This window comes from Ochotona princeps, chromosome 24, assembly GCF_030435755.1.
Source record: "Ochotona princeps isolate mOchPri1 chromosome 24, mOchPri1.hap1, whole genome shotgun sequence".
Lineage (NCBI taxonomy): Eukaryota > Metazoa > Chordata > Mammalia > Lagomorpha > Ochotonidae > Ochotona > Ochotona princeps.
In genome coordinates, this window is record NC_080855.1 from 19,257,752 (window position 1) to 19,282,036 (window position 24,285).

At 47.5% G+C, this 24,285-nt stretch overlaps 2 protein-coding genes across 6 annotated transcripts in view; one reads left to right on the plus strand and one right to left on the minus strand.

Moving 5' to 3' along the window:
* The window catches only part of PDXDC1 (pyridoxal dependent decarboxylase domain containing 1), a 140,167-nt gene that overhangs the window by 75,517 nt on the left and 40,365 nt on the right, over positions 1–24,285 (plus strand). For 2 of the 4 annotated variants that reach the window (XM_012927459.2, XM_058680328.1), the window contains exon 1: positions 14,228–14,378. The exons of the other annotated variants lie outside the window; for them this stretch is intronic. In XM_012927459.2, coding sequence (XP_012782913.2) covers positions 14,358–14,378 — 21 coding nt within the window. In that variant the 5' untranslated portion in view covers positions 14,228–14,357. Of the gene's footprint in view, positions 1–14,227; positions 14,379–24,285 lie in introns of those variants that run through there. 4 annotated transcript variants of the gene reach the window in all.
* Positions 1,735–8,006, minus strand: MPV17L (MPV17 mitochondrial inner membrane protein like). Of its 2 annotated transcripts, XM_058680333.1 has the most exons (4): positions 7,611–8,006; positions 5,044–5,114; positions 2,363–2,392; positions 1,735–2,271 (listed from the first exon to the last, which is right to left on the minus strand). In XM_058680333.1, the coding sequence occupies exons 1-4, from the start codon at positions 7,918–7,920 to the stop codon at positions 2,092–2,094; spliced, it is 591 nt and encodes a 196-aa protein (XP_058536316.1). In that variant the 5' UTR covers positions 7,921–8,006; the 3' UTR covers positions 1,735–2,091. The 2 variants fall into 2 exon arrangements, with proteins under 2 accessions (XP_058536316.1, XP_058536317.1); XM_058680334.1 differs by lacking the exon at positions 5,044–5,114.

Sequence of the window (24,285 nt, forward strand, 5' to 3'; positions counted from 1 at the left end):
ACCATTTTTCCTTACATATTAAAATTATATATGCATAGAAATTTTAGGTACACATTCTAAAGTTAACTATAAGCACACATTCATGAGATAATTAATAGCTCAATGCTCCACCATCTTGAAATCCGTGAAACACACCCTGGAAGCAACAGAGGTGCACTTCTTAAGTGAAATTTGCTGAAACTTCTTGAGATAGTCATAAAAATCTTTAAACCTGAGACTACTCAAAAAAAATCAGAAAGAATCAAGTTTCTCATGTCTGCCTAAAAGTATAGAGATTTATATGAAAGCACCAAGTTTTAAAAATAAATACCAATGTGAAGTGTGGGTAACCACCTTCCCTGGTGTCCTGTTGGGGAGAGTTCTTCCTATCAGAGAAGGAAAAGACCTTCCCGTTCAGGGTATCTCAGTCAGAATCATCATGACTTCATACAGCTGGGGAATGGAGTGCTCCAGACAACTGAATATGCTCAACACCAAAAATCAGTAATGAAAATGTCTTTGGTTAAGGGAAAATGAAAGTAGGGCCCAGCACAATAGTCTAGTGGCTGAAGTCCTTGCCTTGAACGCACCGGGATCCCATATGGGCATCAGTTCATGTCCTGGCTGCTCCAGTGGAAAGCAGTGGAGGTCAGCCCCAGGCCTTGGGACCCTAAACCCATGTGGGAGAGCCTGGAAGAAGCTCAGGGTTCCTGGCTTCGGATTAGCTCGGCACGAACTGTGGTAGCCACTTGGGGAGTGAAGCAGCAGACAGAAGATCTTTCTCTCTGTCTATCCTTCTCTCTGTAAACCTGCCTTACCAATAAAAATAAAATAAATCTTAAAAAAAAAAAAAAGAGGAATTAGAAGACATGGATAAAACACGTTCTATAAAGAACACACTCAGAAAACACTATTTTTGTTCAGGTGATACAAATGTACTTCAGGAGCCCGGCGCGATGGTGTAGTGGTTAAGGTCCTCGCCTTGCACGCGCCTGGATCCCATATGGGTGCCGGTTCTAACCCCAGCAGCCCCACTTCCCATCCAGCTACCTGCTTGTGGCCTGGGAAAGCAGTTTAGGACGGCCCAGAGCTTTGGGACCCTAAACCCGTGTGGGAGACCCGGAAGAGGCTCCTAGCTTCGGATTGGCGCGCACCAGTCATTGTGGCCGCTTGGGGAGTGAATTATTGGATGGAGGATCTTCCTCTCTGTCTCTCCTCTCTGTATTTCCACCTTTCCAATAAAAATAAAATAAATTTTAAAAATGTACTTCAGGGGCTCAGCAGCGTGGCCTAGTGGCTAAGGTCCTCGCCTTGATCCCATATGGCTGCTGGTTCTAATCCCGGCAGCTCCACTTCCTCTCTATCTCTCCTCCTCTCAGTATATCTGACTTTGTAATAAAAATAAAATAAATTAAAAAAAATGTACTTCAGGATGTTAGTATCAGCATAACAATAAATTATAAGGTATGGGGACAGAATCTGATTATTCAGTCTTCTTGTTGATTAAGTGGTATGTAAGTAGAAATTTTGCTATAAGGACTAATTTTGGTATAAAAGGCAATTTAGGGGCTCGGCGGCGTGGCCTAGTGGCTACGGTCCTCGCCTTGATCCCATATGGCCGCTGGTTCTAATCCCGGCAGCTCCACTTCCTCTCTGTCTCTCCTCCTCTCAGTGTATCTGACTTTGTAATAAAAATAAAATAAATCTGTACAAAAAAAAAAAAAGATTCATTTAAAGAAAAAAAAAAAGTAAAAGGCAATTTAACCCAAATGTTTAGGAGATAACCTGAGATTTTAAAATACAGAAGTAAACAATCAAACTTGGAGTTCCTGAAATCAACTGGCATTAAAATATTAGAGTAGAAATATTACTTATTCTAAACTAGGCATCTACCACTGTTGTGGTATTAACCAAAATTTGAGAGAAGTGAAAATATTAAGGAAGACTTTCATACTAGAATGGGGGGAGAAGATCTGTATAAAAATGTAAATAATCACTGATAATTAAAAACAAGTGGATCTGTGGAACAGTGCTTCTTCACAATGCAGCACATGACTGGTGAGCCGAGTGCTTTAGGAACACAAACTGTGTTCACTTGGAGTCGGCGACGCCTCATTCCCCCGGGGGCCTCTCGGCTGCACCGGCTCCCTTTCTGCCAAGCAGAGTGAGAGCTGAGCTCAACGTGCCATCACCGCTCTGCTGAGAAAAGCAAAGGAAGGTGGCCCAGAGGAAACCACAGAGTCCAGTGTAAGCTGTCCTCCAGTGAACAGGAATGAGGCCAAAGTTGGTCAGCTGGAACAGAGAGAGAAAGAGAGAGAGAGGAGGTGAAGTCTCCACAGAGGCCAAAGCCATGACTTGGTGTTTTGAGTCGTATCCAACTCACCTGTACAAAGGGCCAGTACATCAGACCAGTCTGCAATATAGAAAAACCGTATTAGAATGCCTCCCGATGACACGAAACAATCAGACAGCTCATTCTGTGGGAGATTAAGATGCCATGTGGAGAGATGCCCAGGAAGTATTTCAGACTAAGCTGATTAATAGGCTCCTAGAGCTGAGAGGGCAGAATGTTATGGGAAAATCTGTTAAGCATGTTTTGATTTGTTTGTTTGCCTCACTTGAAAGACAGAGTGACAGAAGGAGAAATTTTCCATCTGCTGGTTCACTGCCCAAATGTGGGCAGCAACTGGGGGCTGCTTCACACTGAAATCAAGAACTCCCTCTGGGTCTCCCATGTGGGTGTCAGGAACCCAACTACCTGGGCCATCCTACATTGCTTTCCCAAGCGCATTAGTAGGAACAGCCAGGTCTTGAACCAGCACCCTGATGTGGGATATCAGCAACACAATATCCCACTCCCCAACAGTAGAATTTTAACGGGTTTCATTTTACACATTCTGACACAAAGAAAAATTACCATTAGGCATTTAAAAAATATGAGAGAGGTCTTTCTATGTGCTTTCTATCTCAAAACAAAAATAGAGGTTTTCTCTTGCTTTTAATGATTTTATTTATTTGAAGGGCAGAATTAGAGATCGATTTTTCCATCCTCTGCTTCTGTCCCCAGATGGCTGCAATGGCCAGGACTGGGCCAGGTAGAAGCAAGGAGCCAGAGGCTTACATGGGTGGCAGGAGCCCAAGCTCTTGGACCATCTTCCGCCACTTTTCCCAGGCACATTTTAAGTTCACTGAAGTTGATAACTATATAACTGTGGTTGTATAAGAAAATATCTTTATCTTAACAAGAGATACTTAAGAATTTAGGAGTAAGCAGCAGCTGTGTATAACTTATTCTCAAATGATTTAGAAAATCAGATAATGAATACATGGATGGGTGGAAAGGTAATAAGCAGCAAAGTAAATGGCACAAAATACTTATAGCAGGTAAGTTTGAGCAAAGGGTACATGTGTGTTCTTTGAACTATTCATATTTTCTGTATGTTTGAAATTACCTCCAAATAAGTGGGGTTTTTTTAAGCTATAGGGGGCAGGTATTTGGCAAAGCTGTTTTATGTATTCCTTGGGACCCCCACATCCCATGTCAGAGTGCCTAGGCTTGAGCCCCAACTCTGCTTCCTGTTCCAGCTTCCTGCTGATATGTATACCCCATGGGCACAAGTCCTTGAGACCCCAGGTTGTGTTCCTGCCTCTTGGCTTCAGCCCGGCCCAGCCTAGATGTTAGGCTTTTTTTTTTTTTGGAGTAGATCAGCAGATGGTGGGTCCTTCTCAGTTTCTGTCTCACTGCCTTTCAAATAAAATAAGCATACATAGTACATTTAAAATGTGTATGCTGTAAAAGAGAAGAATGTAACTCAGGTACTACCCTGAACACTCTTTCCTTGTAGTTGCGGTCTGCCACTCACATGGGTGACACCAGTCCTGGGCCCTCACATGGGTGACACTACTCAGCAGCATGCACTGGAACTAGTGCATGGAATCCAGCTATTGTTGGATGTGGCTTGGCATGACTTCCCGTGGAGAATTAAGTACATATGAAGCCATAGTCCAGTCTGTGTATATTCTGGGATCCTGAAGCATCACTCCATTGTCATTAAAAGTACTCAAACAAACCTCCAAACCAGAGATGAAAAGTATCTCTGATTTTTCCAGGCCTCCAAGACATTGTTCAATAAATCTTCATCAAGCAAATGCATCAATATTTGCTAGACTGGGTTATGTTCATGTTTGTTTTTACTAAGCACACTGTGCAGCAGGTGTCTTGCCTCGGGTCTAGGAAAGCCTGCGGGAAGCATCGTCCTTCTCTGTCAATACCCATGTGACACTGAGAAGGTTCTGTCCCCAGGGGCTCTGCACAATGCACACCTGGAAACACACACATGGGTTCTGAACATGGCAAGCGGGACCATTAAGCCACTCACTCTACAATTCTTATTTTGTAAAGAAGACTTGTAACTCAAATTGTGTATCGCTTTGGCTCCAGAATTTACAAAATAAATTGATTATTATTAAGATAAATTACAATTGAAGCAGGAGTCTTGGTGCCATTGGCTGCAATACAGAGATATTAGTTCTCTCCTCTCCTTGAGAAGTGTAAACATGCATAAAGCCTCTTCTCATTTACCATGCATTGAAACAAATTCAAGGGTCTCTTTGTCAAGATGCCAGACTCTTAGGGGCCAGCACTGTGGTCCAGTATGTCAGGCTGAAGCTGTACTGTTGACATCCCATATGGGAGTGCCAGTTCAGGCCCTGACTGCTCCACCTCCAATCTAGCTCCCTGCCAACAAACCCGGGAAGTTAGTGGAAGATGGCCCAAGTGTGAGAGCCCCTGACACCCAAGTGGAAAAGCAGGATAGAGGTCTTGACTCTGTTGCAACCTTGTAGGAATTGATCCAGTCAATTCCTCTGTCTCCCTCTCTCTGTGTCACTCTGCCTTTCAAATAAATCAATCTTTAAAAATAAAAAAAAGAACCCATGTACCAACCAAACTGGAACATGAATGCAAGAACAGTTTTATTAAAAGGTACTTAATGTTAGAAGAAAAAACTTAAAAAGATGCTGATTGCACTTTTCAAAAGAAGATATGGTTGCATTTTTAAATACCTTATATGTATTCCAGAATTTCTGCTTCAGGTCCAGAAATATGTCATCATCTCCTTGGAGAAAGCTCATACCTATCATACACACACACACAAAACCCAAAAGAATTTTGAAAGGTTCAGTAGGAAGATTACTGTGTAACAGCTTATATTTCAATATGCAAAGTAATTACTATCAGCCAGTTACTATGTTCCTTCTGACTCAACAGTAAAAACAGCCTGCAGTTGAAAACTAGACTAATGTGTAAGGGATGATAAACATGAAATACAAACTGCAGGATATAAGTGCCATAAAAGATCTTTAAAAAAAAACAAACCCTATAACGGGAAGGCCTTTGCTGCAGTGGTTAGTCAGTTTAGTCCCTGCTTGGGATAACCTCATCCTATATCACAATGGTTGGGTTCCAGTCCTGTCTCTTCCTGTTAACGGATATCCTGGGAGGCAACAGGTGATTGGCAAGCACTTGGCATCCTGCCCCCATGTGGGAGACCTCAGAATTCCAGGCACCTGAGGCTGGCACTGTGGCATAGTAGCCTAAGCTTCCACCTGCAGTGCTGGCATCCCATGTGGACTTCAGTTCATGTCCCTGCTGCTCCACTTCCCATCCAGCTCTCCACTTATATCCTGGGAAAGCAGCAGAGGATGGCTCAAGGCCTTGGGCCCCAGTACCCATGTGGGAGACCGGGAAGAAGCTCCTTGCTCCAGAGGCTCAGCTCTAGCTGTTGCAGCCATTTGAAGAGTGAACTAGCTGACAGAAGATCTCTCTGTGTGTCTCTCCTTTTCTCTGTAACTCTGCTTCAAATAAAAATAAAATCTTTTAAAAATAAAACTAAAAAAAATTCCACGTTCCAGACGTCAGCCTAACCCAGGCATTTAGGAAGTGAATATAAGTAATGTTGTGTTCCACTTACCCAGCATTGATTAAATGCCAAGCACCCTATGTGCCTCATTTCATTTGACCCACCCAACAATTCACTGAAGAAGAAAACTTAAAAGGAAGAAAAGAGGTTAAATTCCAGAGGGGTCCCACCCAGGTGTCTGATTCCCTAACCAGACCTTAATCTACTACCCTAAGGTGGCCCTGGGACAAAGCATCATCTAATCCTTTGCCATGCAATTTTCAAAGAATGCTTTAACCAAACACCCAGTGCACCTCCTCCCACCTTCATGGTAACATGAGCAGAAGGAAACTGGACTAGAAATGTGAAGGAAAAAAAAAAGCCAAGTAAAGTAGCATCCTGGACAAGAATCTGTACTAAGTACCTCCGGCCTGAATCTTAGGGCTGCCCAGCCCTGTGTCCATAGCATCTTTCTGGTGTCAGACTGACTGACAACACCGTCACCATTAGAGCATCCAAATTAAGAACAGGGCTTGGATCACATTATCTTTGGATGAGTTACCCAGACACCCTCTGAGACCCCCTGTAGCCCAGGAGTTAGGGCCACCTGGAATCGGGTCCCCAAGATTGCAGCCCCCAGCCATTCTCACTGCAGTGCTCAAGGCCACTATCTTACCAGGCAGAGGGGCCTGGTTCTGGGGGTCAGAGCCTGGGCCTTGGTCCACAGCTAGGAGATCAGGAGACCTCTGCACCCCAGCTGGTGCCTTCTGCAGAGCCCATTGGTCCCACCAGCCGTGTGGTCAGTGAGGCTGCAGCAAAGCAGCCCTTCCTGGCTTCCTGTGCGTTCTGGGAAAAAGGAACTGAGTGTGGCCCTCAAACTAAAAGCACAGGCCAGAGTTCCTCCAGGTCAGTGGCTCTGCCTGATCTCCACCCTGGTTTAGGAGACACCAACAACCACTGACTGAGAGAGCCTCTCCCATTCTGGGGGAAGTTTGGTGGTCCAGGACCCACGGAAATTTCTCAAAGAAATGAGCACTCGTCCCCAGTTTACTTGCCCTTAACCTCCGCCAGGCTATCAAAATTGTAAAGGATGGTGGTGGCGCCAGAGCCCCTCCTGTTATACCTGGCACTCAGGCATCAGGAAGGTTCCCCAAGCCAGGCTCTCCAGCCGCAGGACAGTAGTCCAAGGAGTGAAGTCCCTATGGCAAGTGTCTGAGGTCTCCCCACATTCTCTGTCCAGATCTTTCCTAGGGTGATCTTGTTACCAAAGCAAGACCAGACCCTGGGCATGACTGAAGAGCCAGGCCCAATGCCAGGTTCCACCAGTTCACCCATAGTGTGTGGGTGGCTCTTCTGGGGAGCAGGAAGGTCCCCAGGAGTTGCATTGCTACGACTTGGAGATGACATCTCCTCAATGTTCCTGTGGGCCTTTCTGCGAGGAAATGAACCTTTTGGCCCTGCTTTATCCCTTGCCTTGGACGCTGCCAAACCCCAGCGTTTCAGTTTCAACCCCAGCTACCTCAGTCCCTGACAGCTGGATCTTCAGTTTCTACAAGGCTGATCCCCAGACATCCCAGCCACTGTGCCCTGACTTCCAGCCCTGGTTCCCAGTCCCAGGTTCCTTGCGCTTCCGGGCTCCAGCCACAAACACTTGCAGCAAGTCCCCCACTCTCTTTAAATCTGCCTGCTCCTGCTTCTGGTCTCCCAGTCCTGGGTCCCTGGCCAGCTCACCGACATAGAAGGCTGAGAGGGCCACAGGCCCACCCAGCGTCTGGTCGCACAGCACTTTTGCCAGGACGGTGCGCGGAGCGCGGCCCGGCAGCGCGCGTTCCAGCAGGCGCAGCCACACATAGTTGAAGTTGGCATGGAAGGTCACGGCCAGCGTAGCCACGCGCCGCGTCTGGCGCCAGTCGGCAGGGCCTCCCCGCAGTCTCTGCTGCAGCGCGTCTCCGGCCGAGTAGAGGCTGGCGTAGAGCAGCACGTTGGTGGGCCAGGGGTGGCGTTGGGCCGCCCGCGCCAGCACCCGCCACCAGCCCGCCATGCCCGCGCCGTGGGCGTCCGGAACCACAGCCCTCCCAACCGGGCTTCAGCACCCAGCGGATGCCGCCCACGCCCGCCGCGGCTCCACAGCCGCCGGCACCTGCCACTTCCAGACGCTCCGAAGCGATTGGGCGCCCCAAACACACCCAGTCCGCGCATCCAATCCTGTGGCCACAAGTCTGAGGGGAAACCCAGCCTTTGAACTATGCCTGGTCCTGCTCCACTAGGTGCACGGACCCATTCAAGTGAAATTGCCCAGGACAGGTAAATTCAGACAGACAGGAGGCAGATTAGTGATGATCATGGTGTTGGGCAATGCAGCAATCCGAAATGACTGGGCAGGTGGTTCCTTTGGTAATTAGTGGTACTGGATCCACTACTTTGTGAAAATATCATTGAATGCAGAATTGAATGCTTATTGTGAATTGTATCTCAAAAAATATAAGGCGGGGGCGGGGGGAGAAAAAGGATAACAAACTCAGTTACCTGAACTGCAGCTTTTTTTTTTTTAATGTTTGCATGCAAATGAGTCGTGCTTTGGTGACACAGAACACTGATTGCACCACCTTGGTCTGGAAAGAATCTGAAAAGTTAACACTTGAGGCCCTTCTTGAATGTGAGCTGAGGCCCAGTGTCTACTGCCTGCTCTTGGTCGCTTTCCACCCTTGGGATCCGGCCTGAGCTCCCAGCACTGTCCTAGGGCCAAGGTTGCCAGGAACCCAGACAGGGTCTCTGACCTCATGGGACTGGATTTATCCCATAGCTGCTTTTTCTGCCTCCGCAGGCATGTCCAGTCCCATCTTTTTTCCCCTCCCTCCAGCTGGCTCCTTTCATTTGTCCTCATTTACCTAATTTCTTACATTTTAAATGTCTGAACTTTAAAAGAATTCCAGACTTGGGAGAAAGTTACAGAAATAGTACAAAGAGTTCCCATCTGTACCTCACCCAGGCCTCCCCAAATATTGACAACTTACATAATCACAATGCGATTACCCAAGGGAGGAAACTGTGTAGGCATAATCCTGTTACCTGATGTACTGCTGTTACCCAGTCTACAGGCTCATCGCGATCACTGCCACTGTCCCCGTGGCAACCTTTGCTTCCCGCCTGATGTCCAGTGCTGGATCCCTTTTGCATTGCTCCAACTGGTCATTTTGTCATAGTCTGCAATAGGGAGACTGTGTAACTAATCGTCTGTTATTTTGTAGACTGTCCCCAAGACTTTCAGTTCTGTTACGGGATGAATTTTGTCTCCTCCAATATCCTGTGCTGAAGCCTAGCCCCCAGGAACTCAGCATGTGACTGTGACTTGGAGATAGAGCCTTTCAACGATGCTTGTGGGGTGGACTCAGATGCTCTCCATCTGGTGTGCTTGTATGGTCAGGACCTGTGGAACTTGTAAAGAGACGCCAAGGTTCAGGCATTCTGCCTAGAGATGAAGATGCCCGTGTCTCCTGGCCCAGCCCCGGCTCTTCACTCCAGCTTTGGTGGAGGCGAACCTGGGAGGCGGCAGAGGTGTCTGAGGTGGTTGGATTCCTGCTACGGTGCGGGGAGCAGGGAATGTGGGGGAGTGTAGATGGGCAGATAGACGCACGCTCTCTCTCTCTCATAAATAAACTGAAACGAGAGAGTGAGCAAGAGAGACTCCAGGGGTGTTTTTGCCCAAGGGAAAGGGCACATGAGGGCAGAGGGAAGAGGCAGCCCTGTGCAGGCTAAGGAGAGAGACCTCCAAATGAAAGCAGCCAAGCACACAGCTTCCAGCCTCCAGCTCCAGTGAGAAAACACATTTCTGTAGTTGGAGCTACTCGGCCTGGTGCTTTGTGAGGGCAGTCCCCAGTAAACTCAGACAACAGCACTCCTCTCCCTCTTCCATGCTGTCTTGTCCTTTCCATCTGTCTGTCTGCCCTTATCTACCTAAGTACCTGGGTCGCTGCCAAGGCCAAGCAGCTCCAGGCTTTCACCTCGCTGGTATTTGGGGAGTGACCCAAAGAATGGGAGTGCCGTGTGTGTGTGTGTGTGTGTGTGTGTGAGAGAGAGAGAGGATAAGATGGAAGTCAGTGCCCCCTCGGGAGGATCTACAGGAGGATGGATTTGCTGGTTTTGCCTGGTTTCCATGCAGCTCCTGCACTCCTTGGCCCCCATCGCCTTCTTCCGGGTCAGCAGTAGCACCTCCCAGTCCTTCTCTGGACAGCCAGGTGATTAATCTGAGATTATGAGAAAACCCAAGATGAGAGGTAGCTTGAAAGATGTTTATCTACTGCATATTAAAATACACAAATCCACTAAGAATGTCCACAAAACAGTGAATTAATCAGTTTTCATCTCCAATTATTGTTTCAAATTTCTATGCATTTTTGTAAGATTTGTTTATTTTTTATTACAAAGACAGATTTACAGAGAGAAGGAGAGACATAGAGAAAGATCTTTCATCCACTGGTTCACTCCCCAAGTGGCCACAATGGCCAGAGCTGAGCAGATCCAAAGCCAGAAGCCAGAAACTTTTTCTGGTCTACCACAGGGTCCCAAGGCTTTGGGCCATCCTCTACTACTTTCCCAGGCCACAAGCAGAGAGCTGGATGGGATATGGAGCAGCCACCACATATAGGATCCTGGTCAATGAAAGCTGGGCCCTCTGTTTTCAAACTTTCATCAGCAACTTTTTAAAATATTTGGTGATGTATTTATTTGACATATGTTGTGATACAAGGGGGAGAAAGAGAGAGAGAGAGATCTTCCATCTTCTTGTTCCAGACCCACAACAGCTGAGGCTGGGGCAGGCCAAAGCCAATTGCACTTTTTTTTTTTTTGGAAAAAAAAAAAGATGATTTTTATTGGAGAGGTAAGTCAGATTTATGGAGAGAAGCAGAGGAAGAAAGATGTTCCATCTGCCAGTTTCCAAATGGTTGCAACAGCCAGAGCTGAGCCAATCCAGAACCAGGAGCCAGGAGCTTCTTCCGAATCTCCCATGTGGGTGCAAGAGCCCAAGAACTTGACCCCTCTTCTGCTGCCTTCCCAGGTCACAAGCAGGGAGCTAGATGAGAAGTGGAGAAGCTGGGCCTCAAACTGGCACCAATCTGGGAAGCTGGTGCTGCAGGCAGAGGATTAGTCTTAATGCCACAATGCTGCCTGCTCTTCTGAAGTTTCATAGGTGTGAGATGTCTTTCCCACAAACAGCGTCCTGAAAGGGGCAGATTTCCAGCAGGCTCCATCAGCTGGCAGGACAGTACAGCAACTATCACCTTGGCCATTTAGTGAGCCATGGCTGTGGCTCTCCCAGCTCAGTTAGGATCTTAGCCCTGGCCGTGAAATAGGTCCTTGCTGTCCTATCACAGTTGGAGGGGCAGGGGCAGGTGCTTGTATCTGATGTTTGTATCTGATGTTTGTATCGAGTCCCCTTCCCTCTTTCTATTCGACTCCTCATTATTCCACAGTTCTTCCTCCAGCCTTCCTGGATTCCATGCTCACTGACATAGAGCTCTACCTCAGGACTCGTGGTACTCTTGCCATCACTGGAGGAAAGTTCCGGTCACTCAGACCCACTAGCAACTGATGTCCACCAAGGCCGTGTGTTGCTTTTCCCTTCGAGTGTTCATATGATGAAGGACGCAGTCCTTGTGCGGACTGGTCTGTGTCTTTTGTTAGTGATTGTGCTGTTTAAAAATGGCTCCTGGCATAGTTCTGAGAAGCGGTGTCACAGCATTGGTGCCCTAAGCAGAAGAAGGCGGTGCTGTGTCTAAAGGAGGAAACATCTTGATTCAGGCATGAGTTACCCAGTGCTCTGGCCCTGAGCTCAGTGTTAACAAGTCAGCTGTACAGTCAGGGGCCAGTGCCCTGACATCGCACGTTATGCCACCGCCTGGGGCACCCACATCCCACACAAGTGCTGGTTTAGTCGTGGCGGCTCCAAAATGTCTCATCCAGCTCCCTGCTTGTGGCCTGGACAAGCAGCAGAGGATGACCCAAGCCTTTGGGACCCTGCACCCACATAGGAGAACAGGAAGACGCTCCTGGCTCCTGGCTTCTGTTTGGCTCAGCTCTGGCTGTTGAGGCCATTTGAAAAGTAAACCAGTGGATGGAGGACCAATCTGTCTCTCCCTCACTTCCTCTCTGTAACTTTGGCTTTCTGAATAAACAAACGAACAAACAAATCTCACAAGGGAGTATCTGGGAAAGCTGTTGGCTTTTTGGTGTATACACTTTTTTTGGTGTATTTCAGCAGCTGGACTTTAGAAAAGTCACCTGCAGGAGCTTTAAAGCAAAACCATTTCCTCCAACACTGACTGTCTGGCGCCCTCTACTGACACAACCTTACCTCATTCCAACGGGTTCAGATGGCATTTACGCATTCACTTTAACCCAGCATGAAAGAATGACAATAGAGCTGGGAGACAATCAGTAAGTGGCACAGTATTTTCAAACGTTTTCTTTCTTCCTTTTTATTTAATTCTACAGGGCCCAGCGAGATGGTTCATTGCTAAATCCTCCCTTGCAAGTGCCAGCATCCAATATTGGCACCTGTTTGTATCTCAACTGCTCTGCTTCCCATCCATCTCCCTGCTTGTGGCCTGGGAAAGCAGCGGAGGACATCTCAAATCCTTGGGACTCTGCATCCATGTGGGAGACCTGGAAGAAGCTTCTGGTTCCTGGCTTCGGATCAGCTCAGCTCTGGCTGTCGTGGCCTTTGGGGAGTGAATCAGTGGATGGAAGATCTTCCTCTCTGTCTCTTCTTCTCTCCATAAACCTGTTCTACCTTTCCAATAAAAACAAGTAAATCTCTTTTTTAAAAAATTCTAGAATAATTACAGAAAGAGAATAAGAAAGATTAACATAAAATTTTTATTTGATTTGATTTATTTGAATGGTAGAGACACATAGTAGGTCTTCCATTTACTGAGTCCTCCTTAAATGCTACCCACAGCCAGGGCTGAGCGGTCTGAAGACAGACACCAAGACCTCAATCCAAGTGTCCCCTGTGGGTGCCAGGGACCCAGCTACCTGAGGCATCCTCCAGCAGTTGAACTCGAACCACTGCCCATATAGGATGCGGACAATGCAGGTGACAGCCAAACCCAATAAAGCACATTTCCAGCCCCCAAATTTCTTTCATGCCATTGCATCAATATTAGCATGTCCATCCCTACCCCTGTGACAAATGTCAGAACTGCTCAAATATCACAGAAAAGTCCTTTGAGTACAAGTAAAAAATCAACAGAAATAGTCTTTTAAGCACTTGGAAATTAATAATACATCAGCAAAGTATTGTACATAGATTGGTTTTACTTACTTCTATATCCAGTTAATTAGCACTGAACAAATATTTTCAACATTCAGAGATCTCCCTTCAGAAATATGTTGTAGCAATAATAAAATACCCCAGTATTCCGCATGCAGTTCCATGAGTTTTGACAAATGTGTAGGGGTACTTCAATAAGGATGTCGAAAATAGAAAGACACATATATTTATTTTGTGCAGGAGTACAACAGGCGAATCCCCCACTTGTAAGCTCTGGCATCCCATATGGGAACTGGTTGGTGTCCCAGCTATTCCACTTCCGATCCAGCTCCCTGCTTATGGCCTGGGAAAGCAGTAGAGGACTGCCAAAAGCTTTGGGACCCTGCACCCACATGGGAGACCCAGAAGTTCTTGGATTCAGATCAGCTCAGCTCGGGACCACGCCCCGCCGCGCCAACCAGAATTCCGCAGCAAGAAAGGCCTGAAGTTGAAAAACGAAACAACACCTCATTTCGGGGAGCCGTGCCTCTGCCCAACGGCGGTCGCTAAGAAACCAAAGTCCCGAAACCGCCTCCACTCTCCAAAATCACCGAGCGACAGGGACGCCGTGGGGCCTGCGCGTGCGCAAGGGCGCTCGCTCGCCCCGCCCCCGGGGAGGAATGGCCTGATCCATTCCCGAGGGATGTTGATGGTCGGGGGACGAACTTGGAAGACTGGGCCCAGAGGTGCACTCGAGTCTCTGATCCTTCACTTGACTAATAAACCCCTAGCTCGACAATTGCGGCTTGCCGGTGCAAGCAGTCGTTTCGGAGTATCTCCACCATCCATCCTCCATGTCCTCCCCTCCACACACCTAGTGATGGCCAGGTACGGAAGCCCAGAGGGCCCCGCCCAGCATTCGGGACCACGCCTCGCCGCGCGGCCACGCCCCCGCCGCGCGGCCTGGCAGCTCCTCCTTCTCCCCGCCCCCGCCGTGCGGCCACGCCCCTGCTGCGCGGCCCGGCAGCTCCTCCTTCTCCCCGCCCCCGCCGTGCGGCCACGCCTCCCGCCGCGCGGCCTGGCAGCTCCTCCTCCTCTCCGCCCCGCCCGCCGCGGGCGCGGGGGACGTCAGCGCTGCCAGCGTGGAAACCGCGGCGGGGCGCGGGAGGCGGAAGTAGCGCGCCGGAGCGCCCGGCCGCCAGCGGACTCCGCCGGCCGCCTCAGCCATGGACGCATCCCTGGAGAAGGTCGGGATGGGTGGTGGTGGCGGTGGTGGTGCCGCCGCCGCTGCTGCTGCGGCTCGGGGCCCTCGGCTCCGGGCCCTCGGCTCCGGGGGGCGGCCGTGTCGGCGTCGCGAGTTGCCATTGTGACCCGGGGAGGGAAGGGAACCGGGGGGCTAGTGGGGTCCGTGTGAGGAGGCCTGGTGGGCGCGGGAGCGGGAGGTGAGTACGGGAAGGCGTCCGGCCCTGCGCTGGCGGTCACGTCGCGGGGCCGGGACCGGTGTCGCTCAGGCTCGAGTGGGCCGCCGGAGGGTGGACAGGGTCCCGTGGCGGCCGCGAAGGGCCCGGAGCCCGGTTTCGCGGGGGAACCGGCGGGGCCGAGCTTGGGCGGGCCTGAGCTCCTGAGGCCTTCTAGAATGGATGGTAGGGACTTCGGGAAAGCAGCTCTAAGCAGCCAGCTGCAAGCCTGTAGGTTTTCCGTGGCCTCTGACCTAAGGGAGAAAATGGGTTTAAGCTGTGGGTTTTCTAACTTGAACGTGGCATAGGAATCACCTGGGGAGGGCTCTTCGTTTTAAAGGGGAAAAAAAAAAAAGAAGCCAGCGTTTCAGCCCTCGGGTCTGAGGCTCTGGGGGGCGGGACCGGGCTGTGAGGTTTAACAAGTTCCCCCCCACGTGACGCGGATGCTGTCGCTCGCGAACGCCGGGATGCGGAGGGAGTGGGTGCTCGGTGCGTGTGCATGGAGGGTCGGGCATTGCCCAAGCTCCACCATCCCTGGCAAGAGGACCCTCGGAGTCAGCCGTAGGGGTCAACGAGCAGGCAGTGTGGTGTACCAGCCTAGGTGGGACTTGGGGGGCTGCCGGGCTTCATGGATCCCTGCCTTTCATGACTCACAGCGGGCCTTACCTCCAAGCCCTTTTTTGTGTGTCCAGCCTGGGATTGCACTTACCCAGTTTGGTGCAGGCCGACTCGGGTTTCCATGCTAGTGGGGTACAGGGGCAGCGGTGGGGGAAGCTGCCCTTGTCTGCATTTTGACAAGAAACACCCCCAGGGCAGCAGCTGCTTTAGCCAGGTCGCCATCCTGGGCAGTAATTGTAGAAGTGGATGTGAGTCCACGGTGCCAATGCCCTACCTACTCCTCAATGCTCAAGAACTTGACAAGTTTTTCCTCTCCCTCCCACCACCACCGCCTCCGCGGGGGAGGCGAATGCTACCTGTTTTGACTGGCTAGGAGTGAAGTTGTTCCAGGCTTCCGGTTAGCACAGTGTCTGCCTTTTTATGTAATGAGCGGTTCTCAGCAGTTTTGTTCCTCGGGACATCTGGGGCCGGTTCTGCAGATACTGTTGGTGGGGAGAGGCCACAGTGGCTGCTAGCCATCTTCCATCGTTCCTGCCAGGTCCTGGGGAAACGTTGGTTGAGGCCCTGTGTGTCAGGCAACACAGCAGGAGGCTAATAAGGCTCATTTTGCGGTGTTCCCAATTTGGCAAGATGGCGTGAGTGAATGTTGTGTCATTTCAGTTGGAACGCTAAAGAAGGGGTGTGATCTCTCCTCCAAGGGGAAGAAAGAAAGCTCTCTCTAAGGCAGGTGTGAGAACAGAGCGGGTTGGCATCCTGCTCTGCGCGTTGCTTTCCTGGCTTTGGGTTAATCAACCACAGCACTTGCTGCCTCGCTCATTCCTGGTGGGAAAAGGCAGGAAAGGCACCGAGTGGAGATCCAGCTGAGGTGCTTAGGCTGGGGCGTTGATGGACTGAATGGGAATTCACACCCTGCGGGCTGCAGGAAAAGTCTGAAGTTTACAAGAACAAGGACGGTCTCATTTTTGTATTCCACGAAGTAATAAAGGGACTTAGATGTAATATGTGATTTCTGTTTTGGGCCAAGTGAGCAGAAAAGAATTGCTCAGATGTGAATGGTGATGGCTTTGTGTTCGGAAAAGCAGTTCATGCCAAAGGAAACACCCATTGCGTCTGTTGTTCCTGGTGTTTGGGGAGTGGACTGCTCCTGGTTGAATTCTGCGTTGCTGACACAAACGTGAGAGCTGGTTGTGTGGCTTTGAGTGAGCCTGTTAAAAATGAGCCCTCCATATGCCGAATCGCTGTCCTGACCTGAGTAGAATTCTCCACCCTGTTCTTTCAGTAACATGAGAGTAAACGTACTGCAGTGACTGAGCCATTCTTGATTGGCTTTTCATTTCAGGATAGCATCAGGTGTCTTGTAGGTGAAATTAGTAATTTCTCAAGAAATTACAAAAATTCAGGAGGCAAGGGCTTCAACACCCCTCCTTCTCAACTCTATGCCTCACTCCTCAGACATAAGACCATAGAGAACAGTCTCACATGATTATGTTTATTTTCAAGTACAAATCTGCCACAGAAATTGATTTTTCTGATGATGAAAGTTATCCACACACATACTTTTCAGTGAAAACCTCGTAGAAGTGCGGCGTCTCAACCTTAGGGCTGCTGACATTTTGAGTAGACTGGTTATCTGCATCCCAACCTCCACCTGTGGGATGCTCCCCCAAAACCAGAACGGCTAAAAAGGCCTCCAAACGGCAGAGACTGTCCACAAGGGGTAGGTGGGAACGTTGTGGTTGAAAATTAACTTAGGGGGGCCCAGTACGATAGCATAGTGGCTAAAGTCCTTGCCTTGCATGTGCTGGAATCTCATATGGTCGCCGGTTCTAATCCCGGCCGCCCATCCAGCTCCCTGTTTGTGGCCTGGGAAAGCAGTCGAGGACGGGCCCAAAGCCTTGGGACCCTGCACCTGTGTGGGAGACCTGGAAGAAGCTCCTGGCTCCTGGCTTCGAATTGGCTCAGCTTCAGCTGTTGTGGTCACTTGGGGAGTGAATCATTGGACGGAAGATCTTCCTCTCTGTCTCTTGTTTCTGTATATCTGACTTCACAATAAAAATAAATCTAAAGAAAGAGAGAGAGAAAGAAAAGAAAGAAAAGAAAGAAAGTTAGTTAACTTAGGGAGGCTGTACTGATAATCCACTGGCCACATTTAGCAACATTAAATTTAGGTTAATTAAAGTTAAATAAAATTTAAAATTCCTTTGCTCTTGATTTGCCTTTCTTTCACAATAGCACTAGTTCTCTTGTATCTCACAGTACAGTGTTAGCCACAGGTGCCCATCCCTGGGACTGGCCCACTGGGCAGCAGAGACTCAGATTTCCATCACCGAAGAACGTTCTGGAGAGCCCTGCAGGGTTGGGCAGTTTCGTGTACTCATCATGTTTAATTCTTATGTCTGAAAGAAGCAAGTTTGGCCACTTCTAAGTAATTACATTTCAGGCCATTTTAAATTCTTGTGTTAAGCATGATCTGGTTTATTTTCTGTTTTTTTTTTTTTTTTTTGGGGGTTCTGTTTTTACTTCCTCTTTGGGCCTAGTTTTGGAAATTTATTAGCTTCCTTTCTGTGATGCTAGAAGTACATTAGGAGCAGTAAGAGCAGTTTGAGTGGGATATTCCTAGTCGTTAGTCACTGATGAGAACTGGCAGAATTCCTGCTCTTTACTTGAAAAATAAAAGAATGCCAATTAGGTGACCTTGAAACTACCACTTGGTGTATATAGATCTCTCTCTCTTTCCTTCTGTGATAGACTGATTTTAGTGTTCATTTCAAGCTGTTGCCCTCATACGCACCTGTACGGGAGTGACGACAGGGAATGATTTGTGTCCCTGAGTATCAGGGACAACTGATGGGCCTTGGGTGTGGTGCAAAGTTCCTGAGCCTCAGATGTGATGGTCTCGGCAGAGCTGGTTGTGAGCAGAGTTTTTCCGGTGGTCACACTCCCATGTTTGTTCTGTATCCAGGACTGAATTACAATTCTGGGTAGGAGTGGCTTGAGCTTACTGTCTTCCCCTGAAGTAGAAACCTGTTTTAATTAGCTTATACAAGTCAGAGGTCAGTTATAGTCCAAGCCCAATGCTGAGTGCAAAAGTAGATAGGATGAATAAATGTGGTCCCTTGGAATCTTCTGGTAAGGGGATACTTTTGTGTATTTTTTAAAGATTTGTTTATTTTATTGCAAAGTCAGAGACAGAGAGGAAGATCTTCTGTCCAATGATTCACTCCCCAAGCGGCCGCAACAACTGGAGCTGAGCCAATCTGAAGTCAAGATCCAGGAACCTCTTCCGAGTCTCCCATGCGTATGCAGGATCCCAAGGCTTTGAGTCGTCCTCGACTGCTTTTCCAGGTTACAAGCAGGGAGCTGGATGGGAAGAGGGGCTGCCGAGATTAGAACTGGTGCCGATATGGGATTCTGGTGCGTTCAAGGCAAGGACTTTAGCCTCTACGCTATCGCACCAGGCCCAAGGGGATACTTTTTTAGACAGTTCCTTGTGTAGGGGTAGAGGGAGTCCATGGAGTGAACAACCTGAAGGATTCTGTGAAAGAGATTATTTAGGTGGACCATTTAGTTTAAAATTATGCGTTTCTGTGGTTTGTCATGTCAGTTTCTTTTTTAGACTTTCATAAAAGTTTTTATGGAGCTTTTTAACCCAGATTTTAAAACTTAGTAGTTCCAGTACAGTTTACACATACAGGGTTTGTGCCATTAACCTATGTTACTTTTGTTTTTCTAATTTCTGAGAATCTGAGTATGGACCAAGTTTTATCCTTAACGGAAACATTAGGCCAGGAAGAGGTAGACTGCCTATGTCTAATCTTTTAAGAGGGCTTCCTGGGAACTAAAATGTAGCTTTAATATGGATTTTGTTTATAAAAATAATAAATCTGTTTGGGATAAGTGAAAGATACAGGTTTTTTCAGGGAAAGAGGGCACATTTTCCATTTTAGAAAACAGTTCTTACAGAAATTGAAGATTAGCAAAGAGATTCCTTTAAAAATATCCATGTGATTGTACCTGTGCATACATCCTTGCTCACAACTTTTTTGGGGACCGTTGAACTGATGCGCGAACTAATGCACGCACTGAATAAGTCCTGGTTTTCCCCTTGAGGGTAGCCAGACTCTTGCTTACAACCCAAGCTGTTGACTGCTGGTTTTGCCTTTTATCTTCTCAGCTTCCTAGACCTCCATCCAGATAGCCAGGGTTATAGGTCCTTGGCTCTTGGCTCTAGCTTGGATAGGATGTCCATTTTTGTTTGTTTGCTGTGTGTTGTTGTTGTTGTTGTTGTTTGCTTGTTTTGTTTTGTTTTTTTCCTTAAGGATTTATTTATTTGAAAGGGGGAGGGAGTGGGAGAGTGAGAACAAGAGAGAATCTGTGTGCTGCCTGCAGCAGCTGGATCTGGGCCTTCATCCTGGTCCCCTGTGTGGGTGGCGTGGGCCCCGGCACCGGCAGCATCCTCACTGAATTCCCAGGTGCGCTGACAGGGAGCTGGATTGGAAGCAGAGGAGCAGTCGCTGCAGTGTGGGACACTGACGCTGAGAGCAGCAGCTCAGTCCACTGCACCGCCGTTCTTACCCCATAATACAAATGTTTTTATCGTATGATTGCTGCATTTTTCTGGTGGAACATAAAGAGAGGGGAAAGCCTTTTCATCTTTTGCAATTAAATAAGATAACCAGTGTTTAATCTTGAGTGCCCCAAAATTCCTTTAAAAAATTATTTGCCTAGCTGAATTTATGTTCCCTTCAAGCATTATTCATGGATCATAAAATTACTCTGAATTTTGAAATTTAATTGCTAATATTTTGACAGTCAAAATTGCTAAAAATGTGAAGTATTAAGGTACTTAAAATTCTGTAGTCCCCGAGATCCATTACTGAGCCCTGTCTACCTGTTATTTCTGTGGAAAATACATTCTGAATTTCACAGGACTGCAGGAGTGAATGTTCCCTATTGCAGGGAAACTAAGTTGCTGTTATTATAGGTTTTCTGGCTTTATCTTCCCGAGCAGATGACCTGCTAACAGGGCCTGGGGACACTGAAGAAGCATGCCTCTCCTGAAGCAGTTAAACCTTGTCTGCTGCAGAGGCTATATTTCCAGATGAGTTAGTGAAGTTCTTAGAAATAGGCCTACCTGTGTGTTCTCCAGCTGTGCGGTTGTTTGGAGCCTTTTATTCAAGACGTAATGTCTAAATGAATTGATTGTCTGAAATAGTGGTCCCTCGGAAAGTTGTTTGTTTGTTTAAGATTTATTATTTAAAGGCAGAATTAGGAAGACAGAGTGAGCAAGTTTCTGTCTGCTGACTTGCTCACTCCCCAAATAACTGCAAAGGCCAGGTCTGTGCCAAGCCCAAGTCAAGAGCATCAACCTGCACCTGGATCTCCGACGAGGGTGCAGGGACCCAAGCACTTGGGCCATCTTCCATTGCTTTCCCAGGCCCATAAACAGTTGGAAGTGGAGCAGCCAGGCTTCAAGTAGCACTGTATGAGATCCTGGTGTTACAGGCAGTAGACTGACGTGCTGAGCCATAGTTTTGGCTGCTGTAGGGATGTGCTGTTTGAAGTTAGACTTGCATCTTTGACATCTGCGCTGTGTGTGTGATGTGGTTCTCCACATTCTCGCTGACTGAGTTTGATGTGGTGGTAGTGGTTTTGCTGGCTCCTTTCTCTACTTTTTTTTTTGCATTCTGTCTTTGTTTTCATTTTGCTCTTCTCTGCTTTTGAGGAATTTGTATGGTTAGCACTAGTACTTAAACCTTATGCAACATTTATGTGTCTTTTTCCAATTTGGAAGATTGTGATGTTATCATGACACTCTCTTTGAAAGTCAGATTTTATAGAGGAGAAAGGTCTTCCATCCACTAGTTCATTCAATAAATGGCTGCAGTGGCCAGAGCTGAGTTCCTCCAAAGCTGCATCTCACACGTGGATGCAAGTTCCCAAGAGCTTAGGCTGCCTCCGTTGTTTTCTCAGCCCTTAAGCAAGGATCTGGATGGGAATTGGAGCAGCCAGGACTAGAACCGTTGTCCATATAGGATGCTGGTACCACAGGATGGAGCATTAGCGTGCTACCCTCAGACACTCAAGCATAGAATCTGGAATAACTAAAGTCTGGCATGATGGCTGCATGGCTAAATCTTCGCCTGGTAAGCGCTAGAATTCCTGTGGGTACCACTTTGCATCCTGGCTGCTCCACTTCCCATCTAGCTCCCTACTTAAGGCCTAGGAAGACAGTGGAGGATGGTCCAAAGCCTTGGGACCCTGTACCCAGTGGGAGACCGGGAAAAGTTCTGCCTTTCCAATAAAAATAAATCTGGGGTTTTTTTGTTGTTGGTTTTTTAAGGCAAGACTTGCAGGTATCTGGAAGTGACCATTTAGCACAGTGATGAAGATGCTGCTTGGGTTCAGCACATCTGTCTGTTGCCAGGGTTTGAATCCTGACTCCGCTCATGATTGTGGCTTCCTGCTAAGGCGTTCTTTGGGAGGTAACTGGTGGTGGCTGAAGCAGTGGGGTCCACGGCACCAGCCTGGGAGACCTGGAGTGACTTCCTAACTCCTGGCGTTAACCTGGCCCAGCTTTGCCTGTTGTGGGCATTTGCCAGAAAACCTGCAGACAGAAAATTTCTTACAAGTAAAAATAAATGCAATAAAAACCAAAATGATCATTTTTTAAAAAGAATATCAAATTATTAAAAGACAGAGATAAAGGCACTTGATATTTCATTTTTATTTTTGTGAGAGAGCTTCCATCTGCTGGTTTATTACTCCAAGGCCTACAATGGCCAGACTGAGCTGTCGAGACCTTTTCCAGGTGTAAGGGCCAAGGACATAGGCCATTCTCTGCTGCTCTCTTAGGCTGCAAGCAGAAAGCTGGATTGGAAGTGGAACAGCTGGGACACAAACGTACACCCATATGGGATGCTAGTGCCACAGGGCAGAGGGCTCATTTGCTGTGCCACCGTGCAGGCCCCACCTTTTCTAGTTTACTGTGTGCGTTTCTCAGGTCTTTTCTAAGGTGAGGGCCCATGAACTACATTCATAAACTGCCACCATGCTGACTGCTCAAGTTACATCTTACACTTATTTTTTCCCCCTAGAAAAAGACTGCTTCTAGTAAGAAACTGCTTCTCTTTTAAGTGGTTAGCACTGCATTTCTCAAATAAGACATTCATGTACCATCTTCATGAGTTTTGTCACGTTATCCATTATACTATTAGTAATTCTTTTAAATTGACTTCAAATCAGTTCACCCTCTTTTGTTTTTAGAAATGGAAGGGAGGTTTTTTTTTGTTTTTTTTTTTTGGTTAAGATTTATTTTTATTGGAGAGGCAGATTTACAAAGAGAAAAAGAAGACAGAGAAAGATCTTACACCTGCTGCTTCACTCCCCAGATGGCTACAACGGCTGGAGCTGAGCTGATCTGATCTGAAGCCGGGAGTCAAGAGCTTCTTCCAGATCTCCCACATGGGTGCAGGGTCCCAAGGGTTTAAATTATCCTCTGCTGCCTTCCCAGGCCATCAGCAGGGAGCTGGATGGGAAGTAGAGCAGCTGGGACTCAAACCAACTCTCATATTGGTTGGTGACGCTTGCAAGGGGAGAATTAGCCAATTGAGCCATCGAATGGGCCCTGAAGGGAAATTTCACATGATGAAAGTGTCAGTTGGCAGTTTGCAGCAGTGCTACAGTCAGCAGCATGCTGGCGGTATGCAAGCCCTTCGCTCCCTGAATGTCCCTGTATTCCTTCACTGTGGGTCCCTCATGTGCTTTCCTTTCCTGGAGGTTAGCCCTCCCCACCCAGTCTCTTTTATTTGTCCTAAATAACAGTGTCTGAATTCCAGAAATTGAGGTAGTTTTTCCTCTGAATTCATGTAAAAGCAAATGTGTAATGTAGTCACATTTTGCTAAAGTAGTTTAACTTTTGAAGAAAGTGTATTCGGGAGCATGGTTAAACACAGTGGAAGGCTGAAAGAATTTTAAAAGTGACTGTAGTTCAGTATTTCCCAGACTGTAGGCTCCCAAAGATTTGTTTCATTATTTTTCTATCAGTTGTTTAGTTCTGAGACCACTGCTTAGTTAGGAAACATTGTCTATTAGTAAGTTACTGTTTACCTCATTGTTAGTAATGCAGGTGTCTATTAAAATGGTGTGTTTTCCAAACTGCACACTGTACTTGATGTGTGGGATGTTGTATTACTCTGGTAGTTCCGAAGATCTGAATAGAACAAAGTAGGAAGTGGAGCGTGTTCCGGATAAGCGTGGGAGTTGTATTAAGGTATGCTGGATCATCTCATTCTAGCCAAAAGCAAGTCATCTTTTCTGTTGATCCACAGAGCTTTATTCCAAATAAATTTATATTTCTGTTGTAGCTTGTTTTAAACGTTGGGAGTTGCTGCCTGGCTGTCTGCTCCTTTGTTGGCTCATATTTGACTGCTTTTTCCTCTAACATTTATTTTGTGAGAACCTGGAGTAATTTTAACATTTTATGTGTAGTATTTCTTTTTCTGCTAGTGGTAGGTGATGTTGAATGGTAGGTAACGTTACTGACTGAAAATGATGAAAATCCTCTCATGTAAAAATAATTCTTGAAAAACGTGTCCATAGAGCCCAGCACGATAGCCTAGTGCTCAAGTCTTTGCCTTGCGCACACCAGGATCCTATGGGCGCCGGTTCTAATCCTGGCAGCTCCATTTCCCATCCAGCTCCCTGCTTGTGGCCTGGGAAAGCAGGCAAGGACGGCCCAAAGCCTTTGGACCCTGTACTTGTGTGGGAGACCTGGAAGAAGCTCCTGGCTTCGGATTGGCACAGCACTGGCCGTTGGGTTACTTGGGGAGCGAATCATTGGATGGAAGATCTTGCTCTCTGTCTCTCCTCCTCTCTACATAAAATAAAAATAAAATAAGTTGTAAAAAAAAAATATGTTCGTAAAAGGATGAACATGGCTTGTTTTAAAACCAAGCTGCCTTATAAGATCTCCATTCTGCGACAACTAGCATATGATTGAATGATTCTCTGTAGTAACTTGAAATTAAATCTTTGAGTGCCTCTATGTTTTATCTAGTTGTAGCAAAATGTTGAATGC

What these genes read in the sequence shown, in the direction of transcription:
- MPV17L (XM_058680333.1), bottom strand. Translation starts at nt 7,920, where the DNA reads ATGGCGGGCTGGTGGCGGGTGCTGGCGCGGGCGGCCCAACGCCACCCC. An exon ending in AATTCTGGAATACATATAAG is followed by an intron (nt 2,393 to 5,043) that starts GTATTTAAAAAT and finishes TCTATATTGCAG; the next exon opens with ACTGGTCTGATGTACTGGCC. An exon ending in TGTACTGGCCCTTTGTACAG is followed by an intron (nt 2,272 to 2,362) that starts GTGAGTTGGATA and finishes TCTCTGTTCCAG; the next exon opens with CTGACCAACTTTGGCCTCAT.